The 18,243-nt window shown below is 40.7% G+C and overlaps 1 protein-coding gene across 2 annotated transcripts; it reads left to right on the plus strand.

The window, feature by feature from the left end:
* The first annotated feature begins 1,503 nt into the window (after positions 1 to 1,503).
* Positions 1,504 to 18,243, plus strand: MARCHF11 (membrane associated ring-CH-type finger 11). Of its 2 annotated transcripts, XR_014566301.1 has the most exons (5): positions 1,504 to 4,582; positions 9,536 to 9,691; positions 13,481 to 13,515; positions 15,280 to 15,472; positions 17,074 to 18,243. XR_014566301.1 is itself a non-coding variant. In XM_083747421.1 (4 exons), the coding sequence occupies exons 1-4, from the start codon at positions 4,340 to 4,342 to the stop codon at positions 17,394 to 17,396; spliced, it is 915 nt and encodes a 304-aa protein (XP_083603547.1). In that variant the 5' UTR covers positions 3,982 to 4,339; the 3' UTR covers positions 17,397 to 18,243. The 2 variants fall into 2 exon arrangements, 1 of the variants encoding a protein (XP_083603547.1); XM_083747421.1 differs by lacking the exon at positions 13,481 to 13,515 and having other exon boundaries at positions 3,982 to 4,582.

Below are 18,243 nucleotides of genomic sequence, written 5' to 3' on the forward strand. Positions count from 1 at the left end.
TGTATTTCAAAAATTTTGCGGCTTCCTCATCTGCATTAGCTCACATCTTTATATCCATTCTACTTAATTTGTTTTGTTAAAGTTTAAGGATCACATTATAAAACATGAAATGCAGAACAGAAGCATAGATCTGTAGGGCTGAAAATTTTTCTTGTGAACATGTGCTTATACTGACTGGTACATCTAGTCTAGTATTGTCAATAGACTAGTTCTCAAGGCTAAATTAGATGTGATATTAATGCATTTTTTTAAATAAAAAAAGTAAATAGGAACCACTGAGTTTAGATAATGCAAAGCCAACATGCCTTCTACAAGGATAGGTCTTGCCTCAGGACTTTTTTGGGAATTATTTCCCAAAAAAACTAGAGTCCTTTCTGTTGGGGATGATTCAGACTGAAATTCCCAGGTGTCAGAAAAGGTTATTTATGTATGCAACAACTGCAGCCCATGATTTGTTAGCCCCAAAATGGAAAATGAGCGAGCTTGCAACCAAAGAAGAATGGCAACTTAAGTTGACAGAATATGCACAACTTGTAGACTTAACATAGAGAATTAGAGAACAAGAACAACATACATTTCAAGGTGATTGGAAAACGTTTATTGAATATATGGGAAATGACTGTGTACAGCTGAAAACGCTGGCAGCATTAAGATAAATTGAACAGTGTAAATATGTTTTGATGGATGCAATAATGAAAAACTGATTGGTTGATTGGTATAGTTTTCGTAAAATAGCAGGGATACAAGATATGTAAAATGAACCATGGAAAGAGAAGAAGGGAAGTCATTGATAGCTTAAGTATGTAAAATATTTATCTGAAATTGTAAAGCAGAAAATTTAATAAAAATAATATTTTTAAAAAGTCCTGCTTCACTAACCTTTTTGAATTAGTTTAGAGTGACAACAAGCATATAGATAGAATTAATCCATTGACATTGTGTATTTAGACCTTCAAATTGTAAGGACTGTGAGGAACTCCAAAAGCATTTCTCTAAACTCTGTGAATGGGCAGTAAAATGACAACTGCACTCAATGTAAGCAAGTGCAAAGTGATACACACGGGGACAAAAGAAGAAGAAAATCTTAATTGATGGTGACTTACCAGGAAGAAGATTTGTGGACATGGAGATGAAAAAGTCAACCCAGTGTGTGGCAGATGTGAAAAAGACAAAATACATGTTAGGGACCATTTTTTAAAGAGTTTGAAAATAAGAAAATATATTGGAAAATATATTTGGTGTGACCACATTTGGAATACTATGCATGGTTCTGATCACCCCCACCTCAGAATGGATATTGTAGAGTTGGGAAAAGACAACTAAAATGGTCAAGGGGCTGGAGTGACACCCCATGAAGAAATGTTACAACATTTGGGACTTTTTAGTTTAGGAAAAATAAGGGAGGACATAATAGAGAAGCACAAGATGATGTATAGTGTGGAGAAATTGGATAGAAATTGGTTAGAGAGGAGCTTTCCTTTCTCTCTCATAATGCTATAAGTTGTTAGACTTTTTGGAGCTGGCTGACCTGACTGGGAGAATCCACGATCATAAAGAAGAGGAATATCAAGAAGATTGGAAGAAATTTAAAGACTATTTAGCTAAATATTGTAATATAAAACAATAAAAGTCACTTGAAAGTACTGAAATGGCTTACGATTGGAGTATGAATGTATTTTAAAACATTATGGATTTAGGACATGCTGAAAAGAAAGGAAGATAGTTATTTGAAGGAGGTAATTTCATTAGAAAGAGGATTTTGGAAAACTGTTACAAGGTGATTCAATGAAATTCAGATGAGGGGGTTCGAGGAAGTCAGTTAACAATGTCAATGAAATTGGGTTGTAGAATAATATTGGTTTATATTTTTGTCTTTTTCTTTTATTTTTCTTTCTTTTTAGTATTGTAATGTCTTTTTCTTTGTGTGTTGTATTTGCTATAAATCTGGAAAATCAATAAAAAAATGTGAAGAAAAAAGAAGTTGTGGACATCCGGTGAAGCTAAACACTGGAAGTTTGAGGGCACACAAATGAAAACACTTCTTCGCACAATGTACATAGCTGAACTGTGGAATTAATTCCCATACGTTGTGATTTGCTGCCAAATCGGATAGCTTTAGGCAAATCTATAAAGGCCAAGGCTATCAGGAGCTACTCGCCATTATGGCTATGTTCTACCTCCACTTGTCGGAAGCAGTATGAATACCAGTTGCTGGAAATCATAAAGTAGGGAGAGTGCTTATTGTGTGCTTCCGACAAGCGTCTGGTTGGCGACTCTGAAAATAGGATGGCGGATTAGATAAGCCTTTGGTCTGATGTAGCAGAGCTCTTATGTTTGCATAAGAACAAATGAGGTGCAGGTGTCTCTTGATGTGTGTGCGGATGGAGAAATGAGCTTTTCAGGGTATGCAAGGGAACAACAAATGCCTTTATGAATGTGTTACCAAATGCCTGAGAATTCAAATACATTTTCAGGTTAAAGATCCTAGGAAATGATATATAATGAATGGAAAAGGATGTTTAATTTTTGCCACTTTTGCCAGTCATTTTGGCAAAAATGACAGACAAATTGAGATTTAATACTGAACAAACATTTATTTGGAAATGGGGTATGTATAAAAAGTAATTGAAAGGTTATTGTACTAATATAAAGTCACTGGCAGGACTGGAATGACTTCTGTGATATGATGAATAATTATAGAATATATTATTGTTGATTAAAAAGAAAATGGAGATTGATAGTGCACCAGATAAAATAAGCAGTAAATACACTATGGGGTGGCGGGAAGTCGTTGGGAACTTAAGAAGAATGTATAGGGGGGAAATGTGACTTTCTTTTTGTATTTATGTCTTGAGTATATACATATGTTTGTTATTACTTAATAACATCAATAAAGCATATTAATATTAAGAATAAAGGATGTTTAAAGTAGCATTTGTAAAAAACAAACAAACCTGGATGCTATTCTTTTGGGAATTATAGGGACAGAACTACTGAAACTGTATAGAAACTTATTTGTGTATGTGACTACAGCAACAAGAAAGTTACTGGCCGCAAAATGGAAAGATGCAGAAGTCCCAGCAAAGGAAGAAGGGATACAAAAACTTATGGAATATGCAGAAATGGTGAAACTTGCTGGAAGAAGATAACAGACCTTTTTAATAAAAGAATGGGAATGGTATATGGAATATTTACAGATAAACTGCAAACAGATAAGAACACTGGCAGGATTATTGTAATGACCTGCAGTTTTATAAGAGCATATATTTAAAGTAGATATATAAATGAGCAAGTTAAGTTACACTGGATATGCAGAAGATGTTAAAAATAAACTTAAGGGACCTCAGAAAGGGGGAAGGAAGTCAAGTTTTGAAATGTTAAAATGATTGTAAAATTAAATGTATAAACCTGAAAAGTGTTTGTGTGTGTATGCTATACAATACGATACTACTCAGAAAGGTTTAAATGTTTATTTGATTGTACTTAAATCTTCCTGCCACACTCGCCATCCTCTCCTTGCCACATCAGGGTGGTGCGGCATGGATTTCTTATGGACAGTGCCAATCCTGAATGTATTGGATTCCTGACCATTATGCTCATTTGCCTTCAGTAGCCCTAAAGCACTGATTGAAACGCCTCTGGTCTATTTTTGTGTGTGGGGGGGGATCCTGCAACGGTGTTTCCAGTTTTTACATTGGAATCCACTCTGGATCAATACTGAGTAGAATTTCAACGACAGCGAGGCGAATCAGGTCCCTCGAAGGAAACCTGAGGTATAACAACCACGTGACCCCACAAGAAGAGGACATTTGGCCCCTTTGTGAGGTGAGGGGAAAGGTAGCCAGGCAACTATGTCGACGGGGAGGGACGTCGCCAGTCACTATTTTGGGGGGTGGGTGGCTGGGGGGCGGCAGAGTGCGTGTGCCCGGCTTCATTATGCGGCGGTTCCGCGAGTGACGAGGCGCGCGTCTTCCTTTGGCGCGCTTTCCCCCCATCCCCACGCCCCTCCCCCCACCCCACCTGGGCTCGCGCCCGCCAACGGTCTCCCAACGGTTTCTCTCGCCGCCGCGTTCTGAGGCGTCAGATGCGGAGGGGAGTCGCGCGCCGGCACTAAAGCCTACGCGGGAGGGAGGGAGGGGGTGCGCGCGCGAGGAGGAGGAGGCGGCGGCGGCGGCGGCTCGGCACGCGGCCACCGCTCCCCTCGCCAGCCAGCCGGGAGGCTCGTGCCCGTGTCCCAGCCCTTCTCTCCCCTCCGCAGAGGGGGAGGGGGCGAGACTGGGCGTGCGTGGGAGGGGGGGACACACACACGCACGCACGCGCGTCTGTGAAGTGGCCCCCCATGAGCAGCAACGGCGGTGGCGGCGGCGGCAGCCCCGGCGAGCCGCCGGAGGGCCCCGCCCCGCGCTCGGAGGCGACGGCGACGCCTCCTCCTCCGCCGGCTCCTGAGGTAACGGCCGCCGCCGGCGGGGCCGTCCGGGGCGAGAAGCCCGAGACGCGCTCGGTGTGCAGCAACAGCAGCGGGGATGGCGGCGGGGGCGGCGCCGGCCCCATCTGCAAGATCTGCTTCCAGGGCGCCGAGCAGGTGAGCGCTGAGGCGGGACGGAGGGGCGCAGAGAGAGAGTAGGGGGGGGGGGAGAGACTCGCCACACACGCCTTCCTTAAAATGACACGACGCGGGCTGGGGGGCCGGGCAGGGAAGGAGGGAGACGCGCGCACGTGGCTCTCCAACGCCGGGCAGGCGAGGGCGGCCGTCAGCACCGCGGACAGCGCCAGCCGCCGCCGTAGGGAAAGCTCGGCGGCGCCAACGAGGAAGCGGGGCATCCCGCGTCTCGCTTCGCCGGGATGGTAACAGTACCGGAGCGGTGGCTGGGACTTGGGGGGATGTGTGTGACCGCCGAGGTGCTCCCATTGACTTAGGAAACGGATCCGCCATGCCCCTTCAAGGGCTCGCTGGGAGCAGATAACAGATATTTATTTATTTACTATTAAATTGTAAGTGTGAGATCCGCAGACTTAAACGCCCCACCCCCTTCTATGTTTAGCCGGAGCAGATGCCTATAATTGCTTGCTTGCTTGCTTATTTATTAAAGTGAGATCCACGGACTTAACTGTCCCACCTGCTGTGGCAAGAAAGTGGAGTGGTCATGCCCCTTCTGGGTTTAGTGCGAGCAGATGCCCAAAATTGCTTGCTTGCTTATTTATTTATTTATTAAAGTGAGATCCATGGACTTACCGGTAACTGCCCCATCTACTGTGGCAAGGAAGCAGAGTGGTCATGCCTCTTCTGGGCTTGGTGGGAGAAGATACAAATATTTGTTTATTTATTATTAAAGTGAGATCCACAGACTTAACTGCCCCACCCGCTGTGGCAAGGAAGCAGAGTGGTCATGCCCCTTCTGGGCTTGGTGGTAGCAGATACAACTTCATAGTAAATAAACAAATATCTGTAAGTGTGAGATCTGCAGACTTAACTGTGCCACGCACTGTGACAAGGAAGCGGAATGGACATGCCTCTTCTAGGCTTGATGGGAGCAGAAATGGATAATTGTTTTATTTATTTGCTTGCTTGTTTATAAATTTTAAGCATGAGAGATCCTCAGACTTAACTGCTAAGTAGTCATGCTTGGTGGGAACAAATATGGATAAAGTTTATTTGTTATTAAATCATAAGTATGTCGTAACTTAATTGCCAATTCCTGTGTGAGGTATTATGCAGAGAAGTTGTGTGGAACCATGTATATCTAACCAGTGTTTATAAGCAGTAGAGGCACTCGTCATTTTTAGATGTAAAAGTGCAGGTGGTAGAGAATGCGGAATACTGATGAATAGGCTAGTGGGGATAAATATGTATTTGAAAACAGAAACTAAAGCTATTGGCAAGCACAGCGGTGTATCTATCACCTACAATATTAAGTGGATGGAGCTGGGTTGTTAGAGGGTAACATGTGCTTATTACTGCAGCTCATAGATACACATCATGCCGTTTTGTACGTAGTGTGATAACTTTTCCTGTGGAACTGTCAAACTGTAGGAAGTTACAAGGCACATGAAGGGAGGCATGATTCTCAAACCTCAACAAGCAGCCAGCACTACATCATCAAGATTCCTGTATTGTAGAGGGTTGGACTAGATGATCCCCTTCCACCTCTACAATTCTATGTTTCTTTGATTTTCCATTAATATTAGCCCTCAATCTCATTTTTTGCTCCCTGCCAACCTAGACTTCATATATAGGTGAATGTGTTTTTCTGGAGCCAAGAAAGAGACAGAGAGTTATAAGAAAAGGGAAGTTGTTTTTTAAAATCAATTAAATACCAATTTCCTCCAGTCCATTAAACACTGTATGCAGTTGTATATGTATAGCTCTGCACAAGGATGTATGTCTCCCTGCTCAACTTCACCTATCAACAATGTGACTTGTTTCTCTACGTAGTCTGGTATTAACTATCTTTCCATTCTGCTTGGTAATTTGTAGAGAAAGAAGTTATCTGAATCAACAGTATGCCCTAAACCAGGATGTCATATACAGTGGTGCCTCGCAAGACGAAATTAATTCGTTCCACAAGTGTTTTCTTCTTGCGAGTTTTTCGTCTTGCGAAGCACGGTTTCCCATAGGAATGCATTGAAAATCAATTAATGCGTTCCTAGGGAGACCACCTTCAGACCAGATCCGGGGACAGTCTGTCCCCGGACCTCTTCTGAAGGCTGGCAGGGGGAGAAGGACTTTTCTCCCCACCGCCAGCCTACAGAACAGCCTTCTGAAGGCTGGCGGTGGGAAGAAAAGCCCTTCTCCCGCCGCCAGCCTTCAGAAGAGTTCCTGCAGGGCTGCCTAGGCTGCGGATAGCAGCCTGCTGCCCAGTGTGAGGGACGCTCTGAAGCAGAGCGTCCCTCGCGCGGGGCAGACATTCACAGCTTGGGGAGCCCTGCAGGACTTCCCCGCAGGGCTCTCCAAGCTGCAGATAGCAGCCTGGTGCCCCGCACGAGGGGTGCTCTTAAGCAGAGTGCCCCTCGCGCGGGGCAGACATTCACAGCTTGGGGAGCCCTGCAGGACTTCCCCGCAGGGCTCTCCAAGCTGCGGATAGCAGCCTGCTGCCCCGCACAAAGGGCGTTCTTAAGCAGAGCGCCCCTCGCGCGGGGCAGACATCCACAGCTTGGGGAGCGAAGCAAGCCCATAGGGAAATTCGTCTTGCGAAGCCGCTAAAAAATCGGAAAACCCTTTCGTCTTGCGGGTTTTTCGTTTAGCGAGGCATTCGTCTTGCGGGGCACCACTGTACTTAGAGCATTCCCAGTAGATTATGCCTAATCTATTCTCAAAAACCTTCAAAGAAGGCCATTTATAGGATATATATTTCCTTCCACATCCTGTTTAGTTTGTCAAAGGTAACCATACTCTTCTCCTCCAACCTTTAGTAAAGTCTTTTCCATTTTTATATGTATTGTGACAAATACTATTTCCCTATTATCAGTGGCATTGTTATTTTGTTACAATACCCCACCGTTGACACATTGTGTTCAACTTGTTGTTTCCAGGAACCCTAAATTAGGCTTGCCAATCAGAAGGTCAGCGGTTTGAATCCCCGCAGTGGGGTAAGCTCCCGTTGTTCGGTCCCAGCTCCTGCCAACCTAGCAGTTCAAAAGCACGTCAAAGTGCAAGTAAATAAATAGGTGCCACTTCTGCAGGAAGGTAAATGGTGTTTCCATGTGCTGCTCTGGTTTTGCCAGAAGCGGCTTAGTCATACTGGCCACATGACTCGGAAAAACTGTCTGCAGACAAACGTCGGCTCCCTCAGCCAGTAAAGCGAGAAGAGCACCGCAACCCCAGAGTCGTTTGTGACTGGACTTAACTGTCAGGGGTCCCTTACCTTTACCTTTTACCACCAGCCCCAGCCAGCATGGCCCAATGATCAGGTATTGTGGGAACTGGAATCCAAAACATCTGGAGGGCACCAGGTTGGGGAAGGCTGTCCTAAATCATTCGTAGAAATCTCAGATTGCTAGCCAAATATCCCCCAGTCATACAGTAGTTTACATTGGTGCCTACATGTTCCATTTTTTACATTTCCATATCTTTAATTTATTGACATAGCGCTGGATTTTGTAACCACTCTTTGAAAGGATTTCCAGACTATTAGTTCTGTATAATCTACAGTTTAATGCCTGCTGTCCCCTCTTTCTCTAAGTCATTAATAAAGAGTCAAAGCTGTCAACTTAAACAGAAAGAGTTCCGTATTCCCCCACTTGGTTCCCTTGCCTATTCTACCAAATTAGTGGGAATTCTTAAATCTGTCATTACAGCCTTAGAGCTGTTTTATCAGGTGACAATTTCCTGTGTTTGAAACCTTACGGCTCACTTTGTGGTTCACTGTGCTGTTTAAATTAATGGGCCCAAAGTTTCTATGCAGTGAAAACTGATTGCAGATAGCAACTGAATTTCTTCCAAGGTTTCTGCAGTGAACGTCAAGAGACTTCCCTTCTCCAGACTACAGTAAAGAGCTACTTCAACAGGATGTGTGCTGGTGATAGTGATCTGTTGTGGGTGATTGTTTGTAAGCGGATGACAAAACTCCAACATAGTCTAATGTGATGCTCTGGAATTCTGCATTGCAGCAGTACAGAATATGTGACTATGTATATTAGATATGTCTAGCAATGGTTTCTTTGCATATTCTACACTTTTTGTATAGTGGCGTAATTAGTTTTACTCTTTGGAATTTTGAATTTTAAGTTTTTATGAAGCAGTGGGAAAGAAGTTTTAGGATTCTTGGAAAGGTGTTAGGGAAAGGTTTAATTTTATACAAGAAGGGAGGCATGCACCTGCGGGAGCCAAGGAAAGAGGCTGATGAATCACCAAATGACAAAGACTTACTCAGTGAATGTTGAAATCTGTACTCAGTAGTTACCTACATATGCCTAAGTGTTCTAGGCATATAAAAAAATCTCAAAATTTGCATTATTTTAAGATGGACATTTAGATTTGAGACTCTTGTTAAGTTGCAGGAGATATTATTAGATGCCACATTCACCATTAATGCTCACTGGCAAGCCAATTTCAGAGCTCATCATATATATTACAGGTGTGGCCTGTGCACTCTCATGACAAAAAATGCATATGCCACCAGAATAAATGCAACCTTACTTTATTGCTCTAAAATGATTGTATGCACTATTTAAAACACCTTAAAATATGAAGGTCCCTTGGATGTCATGCATTTTTTATTAGTACATAGAGTGCAAAAATTTCAAAAATTGCAAATGAACATTTTTGCAAATACAATACAAATAGTATTGCTCTTTGCTCAAAGAGTTAATTTGTCTATATGTTTTTCCTTTCTTTTTTGTGACCCTGGGATGGGAAAATATTGAATAATATTTCCAAAATAAACTGGTGGTCGGGGCCAGGGGAGGCTATTCCAGCTAATATATTTTTTTTAAAAAAAAATGCCAGCAAACTGATTTTAAGAGACACTGTTCAAGGATTTGGAAGCTTAATATTATATTTATTATGACATTTAACCCTATTTGTTATTTTTCCTAGGGTGAATTGTTAAATCCCTGTCGATGTGATGGGTCAGTTCGGTATACACATCAACTTTGCCTGTTGAAATGGATTAGTGAAAGAGGGTCCTGGACTTGTGAACTCTGCTGTTACAGATACCATGTTATAGCAATTAAAATGAAAAAGCCTTGTCAGGTAACATTTCAAAATTCCAATAATCATACAGACTGTATGAATACAGTAACAATTTTTTATACTTTGGTTTATTCATCATTTTATTAACTGATCTCCATTCACTAAGTCTGCATGTCCTTATCATAAGACACAGTAAATATTTCCCATTCAGTTCATCAGTGAGGAAAAATATGGTAACATCAAGCTTAGGCATTAAAGAAGTTCTTAACTTCATCATACCTTAAGAGCTGTTTAGGTTCTACTTAAATTCGCTTGACAACATAGGATTGCTCCAGAAATTAAATTATGCCTGGCAGTGCTTTGATAAGTGCCAAATCTCTAAATCAGTAACGTGCAAGTTGAAATGATATAGTGAAGATCATCCTGAGAAATTAAGGGCCAATTTTGCCAGATTTATGCTCCTTTACATTGTCCAAGGTACAAGGGTTGATATCAGTGTGCAATATTTTTGTAGACATGATGTTAAATGCACCTTTGCGCATTTCTCTCATGCTGTGATTCTGATGAAAATTCCTCCACTGAAGTTGCCATTTGCACTGGGATTTTGCAAACCCGGTGTATTAATCCACTATACTGTTGGAGCCCTTAAGCCTCTTCAAAGCCCAGCACAGCTCAAGGGCTGGGAGGGGTGTGCACAACAAATTTTGGTCATCTAGGGCGCCTCTGGTGGGGGGCACACAGGGGAAGGGGGGAAAAGCGCCGTTGTACAAGCAGAAGTCCTTGCACAGGGTTTCCATTGATGGAGTTCCCACCCAATGTAGATAACAAATTTTGCAATTAGAATAGAGTTGGACTAGGCAAACTATCACCAACCCCATCCCCACTAATTCCCCTGGTGTACCACCCATTATTCCACTATGCAGCACAAAACCTCCAGATAAAAACCTGGCAAACCAAAGGCTTCTATCGCCTATTAGACTTTTTTAAAAATAACAAACCTTTGCAAACACAAGAAATACAAGACAAACTAGAAGACACCCAAATGCCCTGGTTAGCACAATACCAATTACATGCCCTCTTAAACAATCCGGCAGTAAAATCAGCAGCAACTAGGCCCCTGACAACCTTCTAAAACCTCCTCCTAACAACAAAGGGACACGGTAAAGGAATGGTATCTGCAATATACAAAATACTACTCCAAAATCCCACAACCCCCCTAGACACAATAAAAAAACAATGGGAAGATGACATAGACTATGAGATTAATCCCACTCAATGGATCAGAATGTGGTCTAAACCCCGCTTTAAAAACATATCAACAAAAAGAAAAGAACTCACTCTGAAACTCACCTACAGGTGGTACCTAACACCAAGAAAACTAACACTAATACGCCCAGGAACCTCACCAAAATGCTGGAGAGGGTGCACCTCCATAGGCACATACCTCCACATGTGGTGGGAATGCCCCAAAATCCAACTATTTTGGACAACAGCCATACGAGAAATATGTAAAATAACTAAGTATTAGAAATCACCCCAGAATTGGCCCTACTAAACATCTTCCAAGACAATAATGCCCATTTACACCACAAAGAACCCACCTACTTTCAGCAACCAGAAACACCATAACCAGACACTGGAGAGACCTGTCAGGTGTAAGCATGGACCAATGGTACCAAATAGTATGAGAAACAGCCTTATTAGAAAAACTAACCAATAAACTGAAACTGACACGGGGACAAATGGAAGAAAATGCCTTCACCCTGGTATGGCTCCCCTTTATCACATACACAGCCCAACAAGACAACGGCAAGAAACCACCAACAGCATACAAATCAGTATGGCTAACCTGATCGAAAGCACCCACCCACCCCACTCATAGATGAAAACAAAGATCACTACAGCCAATCACAAACAACCAACCAACCAACCAACCAACCAGACAACCACGCCCTAGGCCAACCCCAACCTCTCTCACCACCAAAGGAACACAAGTGAATAGCAGAGAACCTGCTCAAGCGACCCTGACACCAAACCACACATATATTAAGTATAATAGAAATATCGCCACCCACCCCACCCATCTTCCCCCTCCGCCCCTTTCCCCCTCTTCTTCATAATGTCTCAACAAATGAAACTGATCTGTAAAAAATGTTACTTGGAGAAGAGAGAGAGAGAGAGAGAGAGAGAGAGATTACACATATTTTTTTGTAAACCAAGAAAATCTTTAATAAAAATACATTAAAAAAAAGAAGAGAGTTGGACTAGAATTTTAAAAAATGCATTTTTAGCCCTATTTCTAAAATTCCTAGCTTTCTTAAATTTGGAAATTCTGATTAACCCTATAGGTTAAATCTGACAGAAAACCTGCCACTTCCTTTATTTAGTTAAATCTCTAAGACCAGGGATGGAGAAGCTTAGGCTGTGGGGTGAATTAAGCCTTTCAGGCCTATCTATCTGGCACTCAGGACAATCGTCACAGCCCCACTCCCTAGTCACACCCACCCTCTCCCAGGCCATACCACTCCCAGCTTTGCTTTGCACCCTCTTGGAGTTTTTTTGCTGGGCTGATAATCTTGCTTGTTTGCCTGGATGGAGGATTCAGAGGGGTGTGAGAATGTGTGTAGAAACTAGCCTACAGAAGCTGCATTCATATTAATGGCTCTGCCTGTTACCATGTCCACTTTTGTTTCTGGCTCCACCTGCCACTGGCATATGGCTCCCAGAAGGCTGTCCAGAAGAGAATGTTTCCTATCTCTCTTCAGTGATGAATGGAGTTTCACTCACCTGGGTAGAATAGGGCACAATAATTCACTCTTCCCAATAGACTTTGTAATATTTTATCATTTAGTATTTAAACAGTTTTTGTCTTCACTCTGTTGCTCCCAAATACATAAAGAGCTTGGCAGCTACAATGTGTAAAATATGCAAGACGTTTATTCCTGTTCATTCTACCTCTCTGCTGTAGGAAGTTATCAAAGCACTTATTTTTTAAACACCACTATCAAAACATACAGATTTCCCCACACAGATTAAATTACAAACTTTTAGTACACACTTTCCCCACTACTCCCCACCCTTGTGAATTGATCTAAAGCCTTCTTTAGGGATTCTGGAAATCTGGGACTATAACCCATTGGCTGGATGGGGAAGGGGGTGAGGAGATGAATGTGCTAGTTCTGCCTCATTGCCCTTCATGAGTTGAAGGGCATCTGTCTGAAGCAGGGTCCTATATCCCACAAAGAGCATACATGAGTAGGAACAGGGACCCTTCGACTTATAGAAAACAATATGATTGGGGGCAGAGATAGCATGTTGGCTCTCATGGCACCCCTCACATGTTGTATTACTAGATTTTCAGACCACCTAAGAGGATTAGACTGTATTATGTCTCATTCAATTTGGGAGGTGGGATGCTCTCACCCAGCAGCATTCCCCTGACAAGTCATGCTTCTCTTTGTCTTGACACATAGAAATATTTAATGTCAGTAGTAATTCTCTTATTTGGCAAAGAATCTCTAGGCACAATTCCGTTAAGATCACATGAACATTCGAGTCACATTGTCTCCCAGAGACAATGAAAGGATCTATCGTGAGTTGCTGACACCTCACTATGCCAAGGTCACAGGGCTTATTTCATCTGCTGTCATCCCTCTTTCTTCTACTTCTTGCCACTCCTATCCTGGTTTCCTGGTTTCCTAGCCCACGTGGTTATGCATCCTGGTCCAAAGTGCTAATAACTTGGGGGGGGGATCTGTTTTGGTGTATATTCTGTTAGACAAACAGGGTTTATCCATGCTTATTGGCTGCCAACAATTCCTCTTTCCATTATCTCAATTGCTTACATAGGGCATAATCCAGGACCGGCCCATCCATGAGGCAAGGTGAGGTGACCACATTGGGAGGGAGGATCCACGGGGGCAACAGATCCAGCCTCCAAGGAATACATTGCCTGCTGCTGCTGTTGCCACAGTGGCAGTGATAGCTGTGTTGGATCTGCATCCTCCTCAGCAGCTGCCCCCCCCCCCCCGGTACCAGCTCTACAGCTGCCCCTTGGTGAATAGGAGGTGCTGCTGGTCTCCTCTTGCCCTTGCTCCCAATGTAGATGTTTATTCTCCCCTTGTTCCTGATGTACATCTTCACTCATCCCTTCTTCCCTGGTGAGGAGGGGAACATTTTGTAGTTTGCCTCAGGTGCCAAAATGTCTGCTGCCAGCCCTGGTATAATTTCTAACTGAAGTAGAGAGCAATGGTGACTGTTGCCTACTGGGAAAAAGGGGAGGTAGAACTTGTGGTAATTGAAACCAATTTTATTTCCAGGGAAATTTTTCTGTAACCAGAAAAATTGAAAATGACAAAAAATAGTGTGCAAGCTTTCATGTTTTCCAATATTAATCATCAGGTTAGATGTTGAAGAGCTTGGGAGAACCTAAAAGTTTGCACACTATTTTGTGGTTTTGTTTTTATTTTATTGTAATAAAGGCATTGTCATATTATGATTTCAGGATTTCTCTTATGGGCTAACACTGCTGCCATTATTTTCTGCATTTAAGGTCTCCCACAACTGCATGGTTATATACTAATACCAGTACACTAGTAAGAATAGAACAATTCTTTTATGTATTATTCTAGCACATACTTTTTAGACATTAAAAAAAATCAATCTTTTAAAATTTCATTGAAGCAACATATGAAATGTTCATATGGTTATGAACTTGAGATGTAACCATTGTAGTGATGAATGTAGTTCTGTCTTTCTTTGATAAATGTGAGGAAATAGCTATAACTAAAATGCCTGTAATTTGATAGCTTCTCTCACTGTTTTTTTTCCAGAGGTTTTACTAAATAGCCGAAGCTGACAAGCTTAAAAAAATATTTTAGCTGAGCATTGTTCTTTTCCTTCATCAAAAATAATGTTGGGTTCTACATTTTTAAAAAGAGCATTTTGGAAGGATAAAATTATTTTCCACATGAGCATATGTTGGTTTTTCTTTCTCTCTCTCTTGCACAAACAACATTGTTTTATGTAGCAGGATTTCCCTGGAGACATTTTTCAAGTATAGTCCATCTATTGACTCAGCTTGTCAAAAGCTTTTAAAGTTTTTCTGATTTCCATGGTAGAGATAATTTTCAATTGTATACCTACTTTCCTAGGATTAAGTCTCATTGAAAACAGTGGAAGTTTTTTAATCATTCTTCAGTGTATAGAATTACACTGTTAAGTACATATAAAGTTTATGCAGGAAATTAGGAATATATTTTCTCATAACTGTTAGGTGATTTCTTATTTCAACATTTTTATGTGGGTTTTATTGTATAATTCTTGTAAATGGCACTGATATTTTTATGAATAGTGATATATAAATATTTTTATAAATATTAATTATAGTGTTCACATGGTTCTATATTTGCACCAAATATTTAACTGTCATTTCTAAGCAGCGTGTCATTTCTGTGTGACACTCCAAGCTGTTATTTAAACTTCTTCAAGTTTAAGCAGATTTAATGAGAGGGATGGAGGAGCCTATTGCACAGGTATAATGCAGCATACATGTAAAAAGGCTCTATGAACATTTTCATGGGTTGTCATAACAGACCTTCAATGTTTTTGTAAACATTTTATAAATTGTTATGTCTTCTTCCTTCTAGTGGCAAAGCATTACTGTAACTCTGGTTGAGAAAGTGCAGATGATTGCTGTAATGTTGGGATCACTGTTCTTAGTAGCAAGTGTAACTTGGCTTCTGTGGTCAGCCTTCAGTCCTTATGCAGTATGGCAAAGAAAAGATGTCCTTTTTCAAATCTGCTATGGAATGTATGGTTTTATGGATCTGGTGTGCATAGGTAAGGTAAAAAAATGAAATGATTCATTCATTTTGTTAAAGTTGATAAGAAATAATTTGGAATATGCTTTTTTTCTTACATATATAAATGTATGTCTGTTTCTTCAGGAAGTAGAAATCATACATCAGCAAAGTTCTCAAGTTTAAAGTTTTTAATCAACAATAAATAAAGCAAAGATTTTAAAATTGCCCAACAGCAGTTATTTGTACACAAAGCCTGGCATATCAAAGGGATTGGGACATGACACAAGGAGCATATAAGTCCAGTATTTATTACATCATCTCCACTGATTTTCAGATTGTTTTCAAGCCCAATTCAAAGTACTGTTTTTATTCTGAATATTATAACCTTGACGTCTCCTGCTGTTTGAACCCACCTGCTTACCCAAATAATCATTTAAGGCTCTGTTTTGCATCCTACCCACACTGTCTGAGGTGCGGCAGGTGGTCACTAGAGTGTTTTCAGTGGTGGTATCCAGGCTTATACTGTCTCATAAGAAACTCATTTAGTTCTCTCTTTGTTTCGTTTTTGATGCACAGTGAAAACATTGGGTTTTTTAGAAGGTGTTTGGCCTCAATGAAACTTGAACATGTCCTTGATTTTGTTGTCTGCTGATGTCCCTGTTGCATTTTTTAATTCACTTCTTATTTTGTGTGCGTTGGTGTGTGTGTAATCGTTTTAATTTGTTCCGCTTTGTTATTGTTGCTAGCCATCTTGGCGGAACTTGATGAACAGAAAGATGGGATGCAAATAACAAATTAATAATAATGTTAGAAGTGGTTAAAAGTGCTTAATTATGGCTCAGTTGTAGCTACAGGTTTTATATTAGCACCTGCAGGGTTAGCATACTTTGCTGTTGCAGTGTCTGAGTCTCACACTGCATTAATTTATTGTATATGTACACACACAATGCATGCATGTACACACATTGCTGGACTACATATACCAGATGGTCTAATCCAACAGGCCTTTGGCTTGGAGCCAATTTGATTCCCTCCCCCTCCTTCTTTTTTCTTTTTCCTTTCTCCTCCTGTGATGAGGCTGCATTTTAATATTTTAATGTTTCAATATTTTAATGTTGTATTTTAATCTTTTTAAAGTTCTATTCCTTCAACTTGTTATTATTATTGCTTGTTAGCCACCCTGAGCCCGGCCTTGTCTGGGGAGGGCGGAGTATGAATAAAAATTATTATTATTATTATTATTATTATTATTATTAAGACAAAAAGTCACAGTTGTTTATATTTAGCTTTCTTTCTTTAAAGGCTGGCCTTTAATAAATTATAAAATTATATAATTGATCAGATTTATGATGTAATTGATTAGGTTTATAATGTATGTGCTGTGTCGCCAACTTATACTGATTCAGCAAACAAATGAAACATTTATGGTAGTATAAGTTTAAAAACCATCCGCCTGGATGCGGATCAGTTTATTACAACATATATAAATGGGTCCTGGCCACCTGTAATTCAGCTACTTGGGTTTACCTGTGCTTTGGCTCAGGGTACTAATTCAATTCTAATGCCACTTATTTAACAAATAAATGTGCTCGGTGTGAAGAACTGAGGGCGTGAATAATTTGTTTCTTTTACTTTCAGGACTTATTGTGCATGAAGGGGCCTCAGTTTGCAGAGTATTTAAGCGTTGGCGGGCTGTCAATCTGCACTGGGATGTATTAAATTATGATAAAGCTACAGACATAGAAGAGAGCAACCGAGGAGAATCCACAACATCTAGGACTTTGTGGTTACCACTAAATGCATTTAGAAACAGAAGTTTAGTTCATCCAACACAGTTAACCTCACCAAGATTTCAGTGTGGCTATGTTTTGTTACATCTCTTCAGTCGAATGCGACCTCAGGAGGATTCATCAGATGACAACAGCTCTGGAGAGGTGGTTATGAGAGTGACTTCAGTGTAAAAGTTATGGTCACTGTGCTACATGCACAAGAACAATGTGCCCTGACCTCTCTTGCAGTATTCTGGAATGTAGTTACAATGAATGGTGAAACCATAGCACATAAAAATATATAAACTTTTTTTAATTTATGCTTTTATATGATCAGTTGAATTGCAAATACATTTTCCTGAAAAGGGTCTCTTTCTTTTTATACCATGATTTATCACTTTTTATCTATTTGTACTCGGCATTTATAAAAATATAATTTACAATAGCTTTAATAATGTGGAGACAAATATTTTAAACTACAGCTATTTTTGATAGTTTTAAGTGTATTTTCAAAGTTCTAAGCCATCTATAATTTTCAGGACATCTAAACAAGATTAATTGGATGGGCTTGTGTTTAATATACCAATCAAATTCATCCAATGTGTTACTTCCAGTTGGGTAAAGGTATGTCTTTGATTTTTGTCTGGGGGAAATGTATAGTGCAGGGAGAGTAAAGGGAAGTGGGGGCTTGTATTCTGGATTTATCAAAAATGAAATAAAGTTTAAAGTTCATGGAAGATCTGTGCTCAAAACTGATAAGTAAAAGACAAACAGTTTTGTAGGAATGAGAATGCTGAAAATCTCTGAATTAATTTGGAAGCCTTATTTCATGTCATCTAGGTAATAAGAATACTGTTATCAATATTTAATAATATATGTACTATGGACTATTTTCGCCAAATTAATGAAAGAAAATCAGCATTTGCTTACACACTCCATTGCAGGGTAGATTTCCAGAATTGTGTTCCAGACTTCTGATTTAGCTGGAGTGATTTGTTTCTCAGTTTCACGAGAATTAAATTCAGTTAAATTGAAAGAA

The sequence above is a fragment of the Podarcis gaigeae genome (assembly GCF_964106915.1).
Source record: "Podarcis gaigeae genome assembly, chromosome: 7".
NCBI lineage: Eukaryota > Metazoa > Chordata > Lepidosauria > Squamata > Lacertidae > Podarcis > Podarcis gaigeae.

Excerpts from the sequence above, each read along its gene's own strand:
- MARCHF11 (XM_083747421.1), top strand. The coding sequence starts at position 4,340 with ATGAGCAGCAACGGCGGTGGCGGCGGCGGCAGCCCCGGCGAGCCGCCG. Across the intron at positions 4,583-9,535 it reads GCTTCCAGGGCGCCGAGCAG|GGTGAATTGTTAAATCCCTG; the intron begins GTGAGCGCTGAG and ends TATTTTTCCTAG. Across the intron at positions 15,473-17,073 it reads TATGGATCTGGTGTGCATAG|GACTTATTGTGCATGAAGGG; the intron begins GTAAGGTAAAAA and ends TTTTACTTTCAG.